Source organism: Chiloscyllium plagiosum, chromosome 9 (genome assembly GCF_004010195.1).
Source record: "Chiloscyllium plagiosum isolate BGI_BamShark_2017 chromosome 9, ASM401019v2, whole genome shotgun sequence".
NCBI classification, from domain to species: Eukaryota; Metazoa; Chordata; class Chondrichthyes; order Orectolobiformes; family Hemiscylliidae; genus Chiloscyllium; species Chiloscyllium plagiosum.
Window position 1 is genome coordinate 56,471,393 of NC_057718.1, and position 17,478 is coordinate 56,488,870.

Sequence of the window (17,478 nt, forward strand, 5' to 3'; positions counted from 1 at the left end):
GCTTTAAACAAAATAGTTGGTGAGCCATAAAGTTTGAGTAGTAATGTGAAACTCAGAAGGGTTAAATTAAATGGGGCAACTTTTTTCTATTTATGTTGCAGGATATAAGATTCCAGGATATAAGCTGATTTGAAAGATCACTGGACCAGAAACAAATGCTGCTTTCTCTCCATAGATGCTGAAAGACCTGCTGAGTTTTCCCAGCAATTTCTGGTTTTGGTCCATTGTCTCAAGATTAATATACAGATGCATTTGGCAGTTAGGAAGACACTGATGCCAGGGATGATGAGCGAAGGTCTATCATACCAGGGAGGCAAGTGCAACATATATCCAGTTGGTGATGGTGGTTTGGGGGAGGAGAAATGTGACAGGTAATCAGAAGAGGGCTTGTGGTAGGTCAGTGAGTGCAGGTCTGATGGGATGGGGTTGTGTTTGTATTAGGGAGCTGAAGGGAGAATGCAGGTGGTGGTGGGGTTTGGTGTCAGGTCCATGTATATTGAGAGGATGTTTTGATCTGGGGTTTTGGGGGTCTGGAGGGATGAAGAAGTAGAGGTGTCAGGTGAGAGTGGCTGGCAGTTGATGAGATGGGGAAGGGAGGGGTTTAGCTATGTCTGGTTAGGTTTCAGTGTCAGATGGCTCCTGTGGAGTACAGGTTAGGGTAGGGTGATGAAGTGGTCAGTGTTGAATTGGGGTTTTGGGGGTCTTCATAGTTTCATATTAATCAGGATGAGAGAAGATTTAAATTCTAATTTTTTCCTGCTAATCATTAATGTAATAAATGGGAATCCTGAGACCTGGGACTTTTTCTGAGAACTCTAGATGACAAATAATTAGCAATCAGAATTTGCAACATTTTGAGCAATTCCCAGAGAATCAGCTGTACCACGACTTACGTATGGTAAGATCTAGGTGAAAGTGAGGACTGCAAATGCCGAGAGTGTGAAGCTGGAAAAGCACAGCTGGTCTGGCAGCATCTGAGGAGCAGAAGAATCAACGTTTCAGACAAAAGCCCTTCATCAAGAATGAGGCTGTGAGCCGAGGGGGCAGTGAAATAAATGGGAGGTGGGTGAATCTGGGGGCAGGTAGCTGAGAGTGAGATAGGTAGATGGAGGAGGTAAATCTACTATATTGTCTTTCTGTGATTTTGTTGCTCAGCAACTACAGGTCAGTCAGCTCAACCTCTGAAGTGGAGGACTTTGAGAAAAAATGATTTTGGAAGAAATTAATAGTCATTTGTGCAAACGTACATTAACTAAGGAGAAGGAGCCTGGATTTGTTAAGGTCAAATACCATTTAACAAATTTACTGGAGTAAGTAATCACAGAGGGTTAATGAGGTTAACACTATGATATAGTATACATTTACTTCTGCAAAACAGACTTGCGAGCAGAATTAAAGCTCATAGAATAAGAGGGACAGAAACTACATGAATGCAACTTTATTAAGTGACAGGAAATAAAAGTAGTGGCTAATGAATGTGTTTTGGATTGGAGGAAGGTTTATAATGCAACTCTCCAGGGGCATGCTTTGTTCTCTGCTCTGACCTAAACTTTGGTATAAGGACCAAATTTCAAAATTTGCAGACAATACAAAACTTGGAAATTTTGTGAACATGGAGGAGGGGGTGGAAGTGTAGACTTCAAAAGAACACAGACAAGTTGATGAAATGGAAAGACAAATGAAATATAATGCATAAATGATTCACCTTGGTAGGAAGAATGTGGTCAGACAGTAGAAAATAAAAAGTACAAGTTTGAGAGAGGTAGAAGTGCAGAGGGATCTGAGGGCATATGTACATCAATCACTGAAGGTGGCAGGACAGATTGAAAGAGCAAAACAGCATATAGTATCCTCTGCTTCATTATTGTGGCATAGAGTACAAAAGCAAAGAAGTTCTGTTAAGCTTTTACGGAAGCATGGCTTAGCCTCAGTTGGAGTATCACGTCCAGGTCTGGGCATCACACTTCAGAATGAATGTGAAGATATCAGTGAATTATTTCTTCTATTCATTTGTGGGATGTGGGTGTTGCTGGCCTGTCTCCAGGTATTTATTTATTGCCATCCCGAGTTGCCCTTGAGAAGGCGGTGGTGAGCACCTTGTTGAACTGCTGCAGTCCACCTGTTGACTTACAATGCCATTAGGGAGGGAGTTCCAGAATTTTGACCCAGTGACAGTGAAGGAATGGCAATATATTTCCAAGTCAGGAGGGTGAGTGGCTTGAAGAGGAACTTGAAGGTGGTACTGTTCCCACATATCTGCTGCCCTTGTTCTTCTAGATAGAAGTGGCCATAAGTTTGGAAGGTGCTGTCTGAGGATCTTTGGTGAATTTCTGCAGTGCATCTTGTAGATAGTACACACCGCTGCTACTAAGCATTGGTGGTGAAGGGAGTGGATGCAGTGCCAATCAAATGGACTGCCTTGTTCTGGATGGTATCAAGTGTCTTGAGTGTTGTTGGGGCTGCACTCATCCAGGCAAGTGGGGAATATTGCATCACACTCCTGACTTGTGCATTGACGATGGTGGACAGGCTTTGAGGAATCAGGTGAGTTACTTGCTGCAATATTCCTGGCTTCTGACCTGTTCTTGTAGCCAATGTTTATGTGGTGAGTTCAGTTGAGTTTCTGGTCAATGACAATCCCAAGGATATTGACGGTGGCAGATGCAGTGATGGTAACACCGTTGAATACCAAGGGATAGTGTTTAGATTGTCTCTTATTAGCCTGGCATTTGTGTGTCGTGAACGTTACTTGCCACTTGTTAGCCCAAGTCTGGATATTGTTCATCGTATTGCATTTGGATACTGACTGCTTCAGTGTCTGAGTCATCCTGAATGGTGCTGAACATTTCACAATCATTGGCAAACATCCCAACTTCTGACCTTATGATGGAGGGAAGATTATTGATGGAGCAGCTGAAAATGGTTGGGCCTGGGACACTACACTGAGGATCTCCTGAAAAGATGTCCTGGAGCTGAGATGACTGACCTCCAACGATCATTACCATCTTCCTATGTGTCAATTCCAGTTTTGATAGGGCTCCTTGATGCCACACTCGGTCAAATGCAGCCTTGATGTCAAGGGCTGTCACTCTTATGTCACCTCTGGAATTCAGCTCTTTTGGCTGTGTTTGGACCAAGGCTGTAATGAGGTGAGGGGTTGAGAAGCCAGGGCGGAACCCAAACCGGGCATCACCGAGCAGGTTATTGCTAAGCAGCTGCACTGTTGCAGACACCTTCCATCACCTTGCTAATGATAGAGAGTAGACTGATGGGACTGATGGGACAGTAATTGGCCAGATTGGATTTATCCTGCTTTTTATGTACAGGACATACTTTCAACTTTCCACTGACACCCTCCTTCGACTGACTGAACTGGTCCTCACCCTGAACAACTTCTCTTTCCAATCCTCCCACTTCCTCCAAACCAAAGGAGTAGCCATGGGCACCCACATGGGCCCCAGCTATGCCTGCCTCTTCGTAGGATATGTGGAACAGTCCATCTTCCGCAGCTACACTCGCACCACCCCCCCAACTTTTCTCCGCTACATCGATGACTGTATCGGCGCTGCCTCGTGCTCCCACGAAGAGGTTGAACAGTTCATCCACTTTACCAACACCTCCCACCCCGACCTCAAATTCACCTGGACAGTCTCAGATTCCACCCTCCCCTTCCTCGACCTTTCTATTTCTATCATTCACCAACACCTTCCACCCCGACCTCAAATTAACCTGGACCGTCTCAGACTCCTCCCTCCCCTTCCTAGACCTCTCCATTTCTATCTTGGGCAAATGACTCAACACAAACATTTACTACAAACTGACCGACTCCCACAGCTACCTGGACTACACCTCCTCCCATCCTGCCCCCTGTAAAAACGCCATCCCATTCTCCCAACTCCTTCGTCTCCGCCGCATCTGCTCCCAGGAGGACCAGATCAAAATACGTACAACACAGATGGCCTCCTTCCTCAAGGACCGCAATTTCCCCCCCGACATGGTCGACGGTGCCCTCCACCGCATCTCCTCCACTTCCCGCTCCTCCGCCCTTGAGCCCCGCCCCTCCAACCGCCACCAGGACAGAACCCCACTGGCCCTCACCTACCACCCCACCAATCTCCATGTACAGCGCATCATCCGCCATCACTTCCGCCACCTCCAAACAGACCCAGCACCAAGGATATATTTCCCTCCCCTCCCCTATCAGCTGTCCGTAGAGACCACTCCCTCCGCGACTCCCTTGTCAGATCCACACCCCCCACCGACCCAACCACCACTCCCGGCACCTTCCCTTGCAACCGCAGGAGGTGCAACACCTGCGCCCACACCTCCCCCCTCACTTCTCTCCAAGGCCCCAAAGGAAAATTCCATAGGAGGTCAAGGGAGGCTCTGGCCTATCACCCTCACCTTGACCTCCTTCCACATAACGCATTTCCAATGCCCCTCCCCCAAGTCCCTCCTCCCTACCTTTTATTTTAGCCTGCTGGACACACTTTCCTTATTCCTGAAGAAGGGCTTATGCCTGAAACGTCGATTCTCCTGTTCCTTGGATGCTGCCTGACCTGCTGCGCTTTTCCAGCAACACATTTTCAGCTCATACTTTCCACTTTGTTGGGTAGATACCAGCGTTGTAACTGTTCTGGAGCACAAGTCTTCAGCACTATTGCTGGAATGTTATCAGGGCTCTTAGCCTTCACTGTATGCAATGACTCCAATTGTTTCTTGATATTCATGTGGAGTGAATCAAATTGGCTGAGGACTGGTATCTGTAATGCTGGGGTCAATGGGAGGAGGCAGAGATGGATAATTCACTTGGCACCTCTGGCTGGATTGCTGCAAAAATTTCAGTCTTATCTTTTGCATTGATGTGCTGGACTCTAACATTGAGGATGGGGATATTTGTGGAGCCGCCTCCTCCAGTGAGTTGTTTAATTGTCCACCACTATTCACAACTGAATGTGGCAGGACTACAGAGTTTAGATCAGATCCGTTGGTTGTGGGAATACTTAATTCTGCCTAACACTTGCTGCTTGGCGTGCAAGTAGTGCTGTTTGGTTGCTTCACCAGATTGACACCTCATTTCAAGAATACCTCGTGCTGTTCCTGGCTTGATGGTAATGGTTGAGTGGGGAATATGGCGGGCCATGAGATTTCAGATTATGCTGGATTACAGTTCTGCTGTTGTTGATGGCCCTCAGTGTCTCATGGATGTCCAGTCTTGAGTTGCTAGATCTATTCAAAGTCTGTCCCGTTGAGCACAATGATAGTGCCACACAGCATGATGAAGGTTATTCTCAATTTGAAGGTGGGTCTTTGACTCCCAAGAACAGTGCGGTGGTCACTCTTACCAATACTATCATGGACAGATACATCTACAGCTGGCAGATTAGTAAGGATGAGGTAAAGTATGTTTTTCCCTCTTGTTGGTTCCCTCATCACCTACTGCAGACCCAGTCTAGCAGCTATGTTTTTTAGGACATGACCAGCTCGACATGTAGCTGCTGTTTAGCCACTCTTGGTGGTGGATATTGAAAATCCCCCACCCAGAGTACATTTTGTGCCCTTGCCATTTTGTGCTCCGTCTCAACTATATACCATTGTGCTGCCACCTCTTGCCAGGTTTGTCCTGCCAGTGGGATGGTGATGTATGGGACATTGTCTGTAAGTATGATTCTAAGAGTTTGACTTTTGTCAGGCTGTTGCTCAAGACAGCTGAGACAGCTATTCCAATTTTGGCACTACTCCCCAGATGTTAGTAAGGACGACTTTGGAGGGTCAATGGGGCTGTTTCTGTCGTCATCTTTTCTGGTGCCTAGTTTGATCACAGGTGATCCATCCAGTTTCATTTTTTTTTGAGACTTTGTAGTGATTGATACAACTGAATGGTTTGCTAGGCCATTTCAGAGGGCAATTGAGAGTCAACAATGTTGCTGTGGGTCTGGAGTCACACGTAGGCCAGATGAGGATGGCAGAATGTGGAAGAGATTCAAAAACATTATTTCAGGGTCAGAAAACTTAGTTATGTAGGTAGAATATGTAGCTGAAAATGTGTTGCTGGAACAGCGCAGCAGGTCAGGCAGCATCCAGGGAACAGGAGAATCGACATTTCGGGCATAAGCCCTTCTTCAGGAATGAGGAAAGTGTGTCCAGCAGGCTAAGATAAAAGGTAGGGAGGAGGGCTCCACCCTACCTTTTATCTTAGCCTGCTGGACACACTTTCCTCATTCCTGAAGAAGGGCTTATGCCCGAAACGTCGATTCTTCTGTTCCCTGGATGCTGCCTGACCTGCTGCGCTGTTCCAGCAACACATTTTCAGCTCTGATCTCCAGCATCTGCAGACCTCACTTTCTCCTCCAGGTAGAATATGTAGTCAATCTGAAACTGTTTTTCTTGGAGAGTGTTGAGAAGAGATTTGATAGAGGTATCCAAAATTATTTGGGGTCTGGACAGAGTAGATGGGGAAAATTTCCTATTAGAACTGGAGAGCACAGATGACTGGTAAAAGCAGCAATGGCCTTTGGAAGGAAAATCTTCATGCTGCGAGTATTTAGAATTTGGAAGGCACTGCCTAAGTGTAATTGTTACAAAGTCAATAGAGTATATGTTCATTTTAAGACAGAAAATGTTTTCTGAATTTATAAAGTAAATTTAAAGTACAGCCACAGCTGCAGAACAGAACAGCTAAAAGATGGGCTGTCCCAAAGTAGATATATGTAGCAAATGGCTGTTAAATGAGTACCTGAGTTTTGGTTGCTGTTTTGACAACAATTCAAATTTAACCAATTAATATAAATTATGCCCAGCATACTAAAACTCAGTTGAGTTTGAATTTATTGTATTGGCAACATGACAGGTTACAGTATTGGGTGGTACAAAACCAGGACATTTGAAAATGGGTCAGAGCAACTGCCACCGAACAGCAAAGCAACTGCCATGGAGCTGGAGAGCTAACTGCCCACTGAACATCTTGCTCTCAAAGAAATAAGGCGGCACCCTATATCAAAAGGTACCTTTTCCTGCAGAAGTAGTAAAAATGATGACCCAGGGAGATCAGGTGAAAGATAGAAGACAGTGGAGAAGACAGAGACTACGTGGACTTAAATCTCAAGTTTATGTAATTAGATTAGATTCCCTTCAACATGAAACAGGCCCTTCGGCCCAACAAATCCACACCGATCCTCTGAAGAGTATTTCACCAGACCCATTCCCCTACCCTATATGTACCCCTGACTAATGCATCTAATACTATGGGCAATTTAGCATGGCCAATTCACCTGACCTGTACATCTTTGAATTGTGGGAGGAAACCGGAGCACCCGGAGGAAACCGGAGCACCCGGAGGAAACCCACACAGACACAGGGAGAATGTGCAAACTCCACACTGACAGTCACCCGAGGTAGGAATCAAATCTGGGTCCCTGGCGCTATGAGGCAGCAGTGCTAACTACTGAGCCACCGTGCCACCCCTGTTTGGATTTGTTAATAGTTTTTGTTTTGCGTTTTATTAGGGAAATAAATTGTTAATTTCCTTTAAATAGTGGAAATTAGGAGTTCTCTATCACTCTCACATTTTTAACTGAGTACGAGGCAAGTTTTTCAGGGTGTTTGGTTTTAATTAGTAGAGGGTTTAGACTTCTGCATTGTTAAATGGAGTCAGGTTCAATCAAAGCTCTCAAGAGGGAACTGGTTTATTATTCAAATAGGAAGAACAAGCAAGACTGAGGGGAAAATGCAGCAGAGTTACACAAGATGAATTGTTTCTTCGGAGAGTCAGCACAGATACATTGGGCTAATAGTCCTCCTGAACTATAACTGTTCTAAGATTCTGAAATAACTGCAGAAAATTGTATAATTATTAGTACGCAAGAAGATTCTAAAAATGCTGCTAATAAAACACAAACACATACATGAATGATTTTGAACTAGTTTATTGGAAAATACAAGCACTTTTCCACTCTGTAAAGAACGTTGCTGCTTGAAGTGTTTTTGTTTCCTGTACCCAATTACTCTAATAGAGACAAATAAATATATTTAAAATTAAACTGCACAAAAAGCAAACTATATAAAAATCAAAATATTGTGTTTAAAGAAAGAACACATCAGGAAGATGGTATTTCATTTCTTTACTCAAAGCAGACATGTGATTAGTAATAATTTACAACTGCAGACATACAGAATAGAAAATAGCTTGCAACAGTTATGACTATTTTTCCTAGACCAGCTAGAATATCTTATTCATTAAAAGAATTTATAATTGAACTTATAACAATACTTTTTAACAGATTACAGACAAAACTTCAGAACTATTATTAAAAGCTTGCCTGATCTCACATAGCTGATACATTATCAGAGTAGTGGAAGCAGATTTCTCTTTCTTGATAGGAAGTGAAATTTATTTCAAAATAGGTATTTATTACACAGTGAAGTTTTAAAATATATTTGAAGTATGATAATTATTAATGCTTATTTACAAACACAAATATTCTTTATTGCTTTATTTAATAGCTTATATCAGCAATAATTACCCAGTTTACCTAAATATGCTTCTCCATCTATATAACTAATTTCTTGCATCTAGCACATGTTCATAACATTAACCCTTTCAAAGGTTTCTCATGTGAAAGTAATGTTTCAGAGGTATTAGACGTCATAGCATCATGCATCTGTTAAGTTATTATTTCAGGCAATTATAAGAAGTTTGTTTTGAGTTACCAAGTAAATGTGATTGAATTCAAAGTAGTACAAGGTAACAATATGATAGAGTAAACAGGGACAATAAGAGCATTTAGTTCCTTCAGATTTTTAACAAACTATATGCATAAATGAAGTACTGCAAAAAAAATTTCTGAAACAATTACTTATGCATTTTACAGCTACAATATTGCCTGAGTCACCAACTGAATAAACCTGAATAATAAAATTTATGACTGGAGATTTAATTACATCTCTTTGTTTTTTCTCCCAGTCTAGTTCAATGTGTTGGATCAAGGACTTCAATTTGATGAAATCACTGCTATGGGCAAAGTATTGCTGTAGTTTCCCATTGCCTTCTGTATGATGGTTGACCAAAAGTCTCTCCCACTCTTGCCATCTGCCATCAGACATACAGAAGGACTTACAGGCTGATAGTCAATCTGTTTGGCCACTTTACAAACATACTTTCCATTGCCAAAAAGTTCCTGCCACGGGACTCTAAATTGACCTTTTGACCTAGACGTACAGACGTAACAGACGTTGTACCATAAGACAACCTATTAATAACAGAACAAAATAATCAAAATGTTTTCACTTTTCCCAGGAAAACACCCAACATCTGTTGGAAACATGTTCAATAATTTTTTTTCTATGAGGTCTACCTATTTTCATCTGCCTTCATTTTTGCACCCTCTTCACAACAAACTACTTTCCATGGGCTGTGTTTCTTCAGCTTAGTGCTGAAGCCCATGATGGCTGTGATTCCCAAATTCCCAAAGAACACCAGAAGGAATTCACTCATACTTGCTTTTAAAAAGTCTACCTACAGATCATTCTGAAGCCAATTATATTTCATATAATACCACTACAAAAATACACAACTCCCTCTCAGTTCGTACTTCATGCACTGTTTCTGGAATTCAAGAACATTAACACACAAAGTTCTTCCAGTCAGAACTGTATGACACATCTTTGGCCCTCAATGATTCCAGGCCCCTGAGATAATTCACCTGTTCCCAGCCCAATAACGCCCATCTATCTTTACAGCAACATTATTGCAAAGAATAACAAACCTAAAACATAAGAAAATAAACTGCCATTAAATGCATGCTTGTTCCAAGAAATCTGTTTGCAAAATGTAATATCTCTGTGCCACCATTGCTGTGTTTCTTATGATTGCTGCTTTTTCCTCTATTCCAGAAGATCCATTTAAAGCATTATCATAGTCCTACAAAATTGCAATTTGTCAGGAGTCAGGTTGCTTAGTTTTCCACGATCGGGCTGCGATATTTTCAATGATTCGAGATTCTAAAGTAACAGCTTTTGAAGCACCCTATTGATGATATTTTTTACAAAATTACAAAATACACATCAAGCACATTTAACACACTCACAGTTCACAATAACTCTCCCTATCCCCCAACAATTCTTACTGCTAATGCCCATCTACTCCGCCTAATCCTCCTCTAATTATCTGTCAGTGGTTAGCGCTCTAATTGCTTATTCTTTCTCAAGAACCCCAAAAAGTTAAGATGACCATGCCACCCAAGTTGTTTGTAAAACATTTCTTTCTATATCTTTAGCCCATTCTTACTAGAAATCAAACATGAAAATTCTCTACCAAGGTTGAACAGTAAATAGATGCTGCACCGAAACAAAACCAGAATCATAGCTACGTCTAAGTATGAGACAATTCACCTTCACAACAGAAACACACCCTTAAAATCATCATTATTTCACCATTAAGCTGTTAAATTTTCAACTCTAAGCCACATGGTTATTCAAATTTGCACTCTAAAGCTGCTTCTCTTTGCATCAGAGAACAAGCTTCATTGTTTGGTAATATACAAGAATGCTTTTCTGTAAAATACTCACACTTTTATAACAAAGTTGCCTTTTGAGCTCTTTTTACAAGATGCAATTATTGACTTGCATTTTTTGTGCTTCAGGAGGTCCAAGGGAAGTTTTGCTAAAACTGACTAAAGGAGAAAAGACTAGGAAAGGTGACAAAAAGCTTGGTGGAAGAGGTGAGTTTAAAGAACACAAAAATTAGGAGCAGGAGTAAACCATTCAGTTCCTTGAACCTGCTCCACCATTCAATAGAATTGGAAGGCCATCAATGAAGAGTAAGTGGGATTGAGTGGATGGGAAAGGGGGCAGACAGGAGGAAAAGTTGGAGTACCAAAGGGTTTTAGAGAAAGATTCCACAGTTTGGCACCTGGGTGACCAAAAGTACAGCTGCCAATCAATCTTAAAAGGCAATTAAATATTGAAAATTACTATTATAATAGCTAGATTGAAGCATCATTGAAACTACTGCTTAAAGTTTCAGAAAATTGAAAGACACTTGCAGATGTTTTTGCTGGTAGAGGAACTTGGACGATACATATGGGAGATGTTCTGCCATGAGACTGAGATGAAGAAGAAATTGAGCTTTCACTAGAACTGCTCCGAGTCTCTGTACTTGTGCTACTTTTCTTCATCTTTCGTCTCTTTGCCAAAGGAGCGTTTTCAACACTTTGGAGGAAAAATCCTTCTCTCTTGCACTTATTAACAGCCTAAAGTAGAAAGCAATACTCAAAATATAATATAGTCATAACAAATGTAACATTACATAAAATATTCTTGAAAGATTTCCTGACATCCTAGTTAAATGCATTGGAGAACTGTAGGATGATGGGATTAATTTAACTGTTCACAATGTGAGGTTGTCTAATTTTGATAAAGTTTTCAATGCTGACAAGGTGATACCACATATTCTTTCCAATTGCCAATTTTTCCCAAGCTACTTCCAGCTCTAAAACAGGTGTGGTGTGCACCAAGAAACATGAGAAACCAGGTATGTAAAATGCCATAAAGAATTATTTTTAGCTTGTCAATTTTCCAGCCTTCTCTTCTGAAGGTTTTCAACTTTGTGATGGGGTACAGTTCAAAAAGGTAGAAGGCAACCTCTACTATTTCATCCATGTGGCTATTATTCATGAACAAATTTCTAGCAGTTCAATTTTCTAGACTTAAATCCAGATGCCAACAACTATCTAGTTACCAACTACTGGATGGCCTCAGCAACTTGTTGGAACATGGTCACATTTGAAATATATAAATAAGCTAGAACTTACATTGTGGGAAGGGGACATAATGTTTCAAGCTAATCCTAACATTTGAGTAGCTTTGTAAATGTGATATTTGTGTTTACTTCATGAATAATAGTGCACTATATTTGAAAAATCTTCAAAATAGTTTTGATTTTTTTGAAAAGAACACTGCTTTGGAGCAAAATCTGAAAGAACTGTGGATGCTAAAAATCAGAAACAAAAACCGAAATTGCTGGAAAAGTTCAGCAAATCTGGCAGCATCTGTGGAGAGTAATCAGAGTTAATATTTCAGCTGCAGTGATCCTTCCTCAGAAGAGTTCTCTTCACAGATGCTGTCAAACATGCTGAGCTTTTCCAGCAATTTCAGTTTTTCTTACTGCCTTGGAATAAACTGACAAAACAATGCAGAGACATTGCTGTAATATTATCATTCCAGTTTAATTTCTGATTTAAGGTCTTACCATAAAAGAAGCTTTGAAGTAACTGTTTGTGGAAGATTCAAGAATATTTGGAGACATCAATGGATTAGAGGACAAGCAATGGCTATTTTGAAACCAGTTGTTGAATCTTGAGCTAGATAACTTCAGACGAGAGTTTGGATCCACAGTAAGTAAACCTATAGAATTGTGAAGTCATATGTACTGTCATTCTAAAATATCCCAAATAGATACAGGTATATTAAAAAAAAAATCCCTGGTATATTTTTATGAATGTATGTGTATTATCTATATGTACATTTACTTGTAAATAATAAATAAGCAACATATTAGTTTACATAAATGTCTTTTGTTGCAACACTACCTGAGCAATTTATTTGCAATTTTAAAATTGAAAGGTACATTACCTTGCACCAGCTCTTTAGCTTCTTGAGAAACATTGTTCCAGACTTCTCCAGCAAGCGAGTAGTTTCCCTCTTTTGTTGTTCTTGTTTTTTCATCAATACTCGATATCACAGTTCGCTGCATATTTTGGAAAGGAATCAGTCCAGACAACATTGTATACTAGAATGCAACAAAATACATAACCATTATAATTGGCTATTTTCAAAGCAATGGAACATAGTAAATATTTGGGTAATTAGGAATTATATGTAGTCCCATTCTAATCTTTAAAAGATTCCAAATAGATAAAGGTACATTTAAAAAAAACTATTCCCTGGTCTACTTTTATCTACGTATGTGTATTATCTATACATATGTACACATTTGTAAATAATAAATAAGCTACATCATTTAGTTTACATAAATGTGTTTTATTGCAACACTACCTGAACTAGGTTTCTAAGTAATGGAAAATGTAGTAAATATTTGGGTAATTAGGAGGAAGCATCAATCTCACAGATTACCTTTCTAATTAGATGATTGTTGCTCCATATATAAAAAATGTTAGACAGCATCAGAAAAAAGATTTTGGCGAAGTTTGGGGAGGTGACTATATCCTGTAGCAGAACATTAAATCTGCCACTTCTTTTCCTTTCTCCACTTGAAATTCTTGGCAGTGACAACTTAGTCTGGACGGCCAAGGAATGGCATAAAATCAACAAGTGTGGAACTGGAAAAGCACAGCCGGTCAGGCAGCATCTGAGGAGCAGGAGAGTTGACATTTCAAGCATAAGCTCTTCTTCAGGAGCGTGGGGGTGCCCAAGGGGGTTGAGAGATAAATGGGAAGGGGATGGGCTGGGGTGGTGTAGGAAGCTAGGAATGCAATAAGTGGATGAAGGTAGGGGGTGATGGTGATATGTTGGAGTGGAGGGTGGAGTGAATAGGTGGAAAGGAAGAAGGACAGATAGGACAGTTCAAGAGGGCAGTGCCAAATTAGAGGGTTGGATCTGAGGTAGTTTCCTCATTTATTTTTCATGTAAAATTTTTTTTTAAAAAATCACTTACACCTGGTTTTTCAGCAAATGTGTAATTCAGACTACTTTGGCAGTGTATAAATTTAGATACTTTTAGTAGCAGCAATGTTAATGGACTGGTAATTCAGAGCGATGGACTATTAATCAAGACAAAATAGGATTTCAGATTCTATCACGGTACTTTGAGAATTGTATTTCATTTTTTAAAAACCTGGAAATAAAAATTTGGTATCAGTTAAAGTGACATGAAATGACTTGATTGTAATAGCAACCTATTTGATTCACTAATGCTATTTCTGGAGAAGAAAACATTAATCTTTGTCTGTATGCCATTCGAGTCTTACACCAATAAGGTTGACTCTTGACTGCATTCTCTAGAAGCCTGACAATCCATTCAATTACAATGCAACAATCACAAGAAAGAATTGGTTGCAACAATCACAAGAAAGAATTGGTTGCAATAGTCCAAGACAAAGGTTCACTACCTTCTTCTGACAACTAGGGGCTGGGTAATGAATCCTGACCTTGTCATTTATATTCACATTTCAGGGTTAATTTTTTTAAAAAGTATGGAATAGTCTTCCAATAAACTTCTGCAAAATTAAAAATAATGGATCAAGGTAATTTTTGTACATTGAGATATCATAATCTGGATTAGCCCCTGCACCACCCGACTCCAGTAAATGTGTGATTATCTAATTTGGTAGCAAATACAGGAAGAAAATTATCTTAATGGCAATATGTTAAGAAAGTGGTGATGAGCCAGTGAATTCTCTGTCACAGAAAATAGTTGTGGTCAAACATTAAAAGTTTTTAAGGAGGAGTTAGATACAGTTTTTAGGGTTAAAGGCATTAAAGGGTACGGGGTGAAAGAAGGAACAGATACTGAGCAGGATGATCAGCCACGATCGTATTGAATGGCACAGCAGACTCAAAGAGCCAAATGGCCTACAATTATTTAGAACAATAGAACAATACAGCACAGAAGTGGTCCTTCGGCCCATGATGTTGTGCTGAACATTTGTCCTAGCTTAAGCACCCATCCATGTACCTATCCAATTGCCGCTTAAAGGTCACCAATGATTCTGACTCTGCCACTCCCACAGGCAGCGCATTCCATGCCCCCATCACTCTCTGGGGAAAGAACCTACCCCTGACATCCCCCCTATACCTTCCACCCTTCACCTTAAATTTATGTCCCCTTATAACACTCTGTTGTACCCGGGGAAAAAGTTTCTGACTGTCTACTCTATCTATTCCTCTGATCATCTTATAAACCTCTATCATTTTATTATTTTATATGTATGTGTGTTAATACTTCCACCGCAATGCTCCACACTGGTTGAAGCTGCAAGCTTGTACTGTAGCAATTACATTAGGATAAATTAATTAATCTGCTGCTCCTGGGAGGAAATTACACTCAAAAAAGAAAGTTTAAATCAGAGATACAGTGCAAACCTGCATGAATCGGTTTTGAAGAAAAAAATCTGTTCACACTGGGAACATAGATTTGATGAATTTACTCATGTACCTGCTGCAACACATTTTATTTTGAATAGTACAAGATACCACAAGTGAAATCACAGATATAACTTGCATCTCTTTTTATTATTATTTCATTGTACCTTTCGATTTATAAATTTGGTAAAGTATGTTGCACAAGTCTTTTATAGGGCCATGCCATTAAATAAATTAGCAAATTTTCTTCCATGTAAACTTTCTGGTCACTGAAGGCACGAAGATCTTAGAGTTGGGAAATGAAAAACTTTTCCCATACTCACTTACAGAAATAAGATTAGGATAAAGTTTGTAAACTGGCTATTTTTTATAGCCTTTCCAAGTATGACTACAATTGTGTGTTAATTTCTGATACACTATTTCATTTAAGGTGATGTGTATGGAATTCCTAAAAGCATTGCAAGATTTGGACTTTCATTTTGCTTGGACTTTTGGAACTTAAATCCTACACATGAAAGGACAACTATTGAATATGCAGCAATATCAATTCTTCCTTCACAAATGTTTGAATGATACATAACTCAAATATTTTACATACTTACTAATATTACTCCAATACTCCACAGGTCACAAGACTCATCATAACCATTTTGCTTGAAAATTTCGGGAGCTGCATATTGCAAAGTGAAACACGGAGTTTTCAATGGCTGGCTGTCAGAAGGCTTAACTCTTGCAAACCCAAAATCTACTATTTTGATCACTGCATCATCATTCTGATCAGTAAACAAGATATTCTGTTTATAAAAAGAAACAATGATTAAGTGTATTTTCTTGCATTAATCTTTTAAATATTTGCTCACAAGCTATAAAGATAAAATTGTTAAGTGTTAAGATTTATTAACTAAATTTTGAAGCATTTCTTGCATAGGCTTATGTATACTTATTTAGCAGTGTCAGCATTGAATTTTTGTTTCCTTATGGCACATACAAAATAAGTCAAAATAAGTCACACACACAGTATGCATTTCTTCTATCAAAACCCAACATTTAGCCCAAAAACTCAAAATTTGAATCAATTTTCAAAACATTGGCTGGAATGTATTATAAAATTTTAAAAAACTGATAAATCCTTCTGAATCATATAGATGGAAAGTGGTTAATTTTAGTAAAAGTACTTTAACCTCTCAACTTTAGTTCAACAAATATTCAACTAGATTTTTCCAAATAGGCAATCTGTATCAGTGATTAGCATTATTAGAGTGCACAAACGAAGTCTTGTGATACAACTGCACATTAACGATGTTAAATGATCATCTAGTAACCTAACAACCAAAAAAAAAGTACACTTTCAAATACATTAGCATGCCACCAAATGGTAGTATTGAGATGTACTACAAGCATAGTGGCACTGCACATTATGACAATCTTAGATTTAGATTACTTACAGTGTGGAAACAGGCCCTTCGGCCCAACAAGTCCACACCGCCACGCCGAAGCGCAACCCACCCATACCCCTACCATTTACCAGTTACCTAACACTACGGGCAATTTAGCATGGCCAATTCACCTGACCTGCACATCTTTGGACTGTGGGAGGAAACCGGAGCACCCGGAGAAAACCCACGCAGACACAGGGAGAACGTGCAAACTCCACACAGTCAGTCGCCTGAGTCGGGAATTGAACCCGGGTCTCTGGCGCTGTGAGGCAGCAGTGCTAACTGCTGTGCCACCGTGCCGCTCACTCTAGCAAGTGCAGTGTCACTGCAGGTGTATTTCATTGCTACCTTTAAAAAGGTACATAAAAACAAATGTCGTAGTAATATATTTTGTTTACTGGACAACACCCAGCCTCCAATTGCCATAAATTATGACAATAGGGCAAAAGTAGAACCTCTAGGATTCTGAGGTATTTTAGGTGTTGGAGATGATTTCCTCGAATTCCAGGAGCAGCAATCACTGTTTTATATGCTGTTGCATTGTTTTGAAAATTTGGGGAAAAAAAAGTCAAAACAACAGCAGTTTAAAAGGGAGAAGAGCAGACAAAGGAAGCACATGGTGAGGACAGTGCCGGAGAGTGAGAGAGAGAGTGAGAGTGAGAGTGTGAGAGAGAGACAGAGAGAGAGAGAGTGAGAGTGAGAGAGTGATAGAGTGAGAGAGAGAGAAAAAGAAAACCTGCACAATTACCGCCTTTGCTGTTTGAATTAGTGTATCGCTGGACATCGGACTGCATCTGGGAAAATTAACAAACAGTGAAATTCACAACTAATCTTGGAGGAACTGTTGGACGAAGTTCACAGCACAGAATCAGATAAGTTAATTGTTGTTTTAAGTCTGTCCAAGAGAAAGGCTGCAGTAGTGGGTACAGTGGATTCTTTCTTG

At 40.1% G+C, this 17,478-nt stretch overlaps 1 protein-coding gene across 4 annotated transcripts in view; it reads right to left on the minus strand.

Annotated features, from left to right (window-relative positions):
* Positions 1–7,909: 7,909 nt before the first annotated feature.
* LOC122552879 (ribosomal protein S6 kinase alpha-5-like) overlaps positions 7,910–17,478 on the minus strand; it is a 121,359-nt gene continuing 111,790 nt past the window's right edge. For all 4 annotated transcript variants that reach the window (XM_043695994.1, XM_043695997.1, XM_043695995.1 and 1 more), the window contains 4 exons: positions 15,702–15,893; positions 12,631–12,787; positions 12,248–12,402; positions 7,910–11,249 (listed from right to left, as the gene is read on the minus strand). In XM_043695994.1, coding sequence (XP_043551929.1) covers positions 10,983–11,249; positions 12,248–12,402; positions 12,631–12,787; positions 15,702–15,893 — 771 coding nt within the window. In that variant the 3' untranslated portion in view covers positions 7,910–10,982. The remainder of the gene's footprint in view (positions 11,250–12,247; positions 12,403–12,630; positions 12,788–15,701; positions 15,894–17,478) is intronic.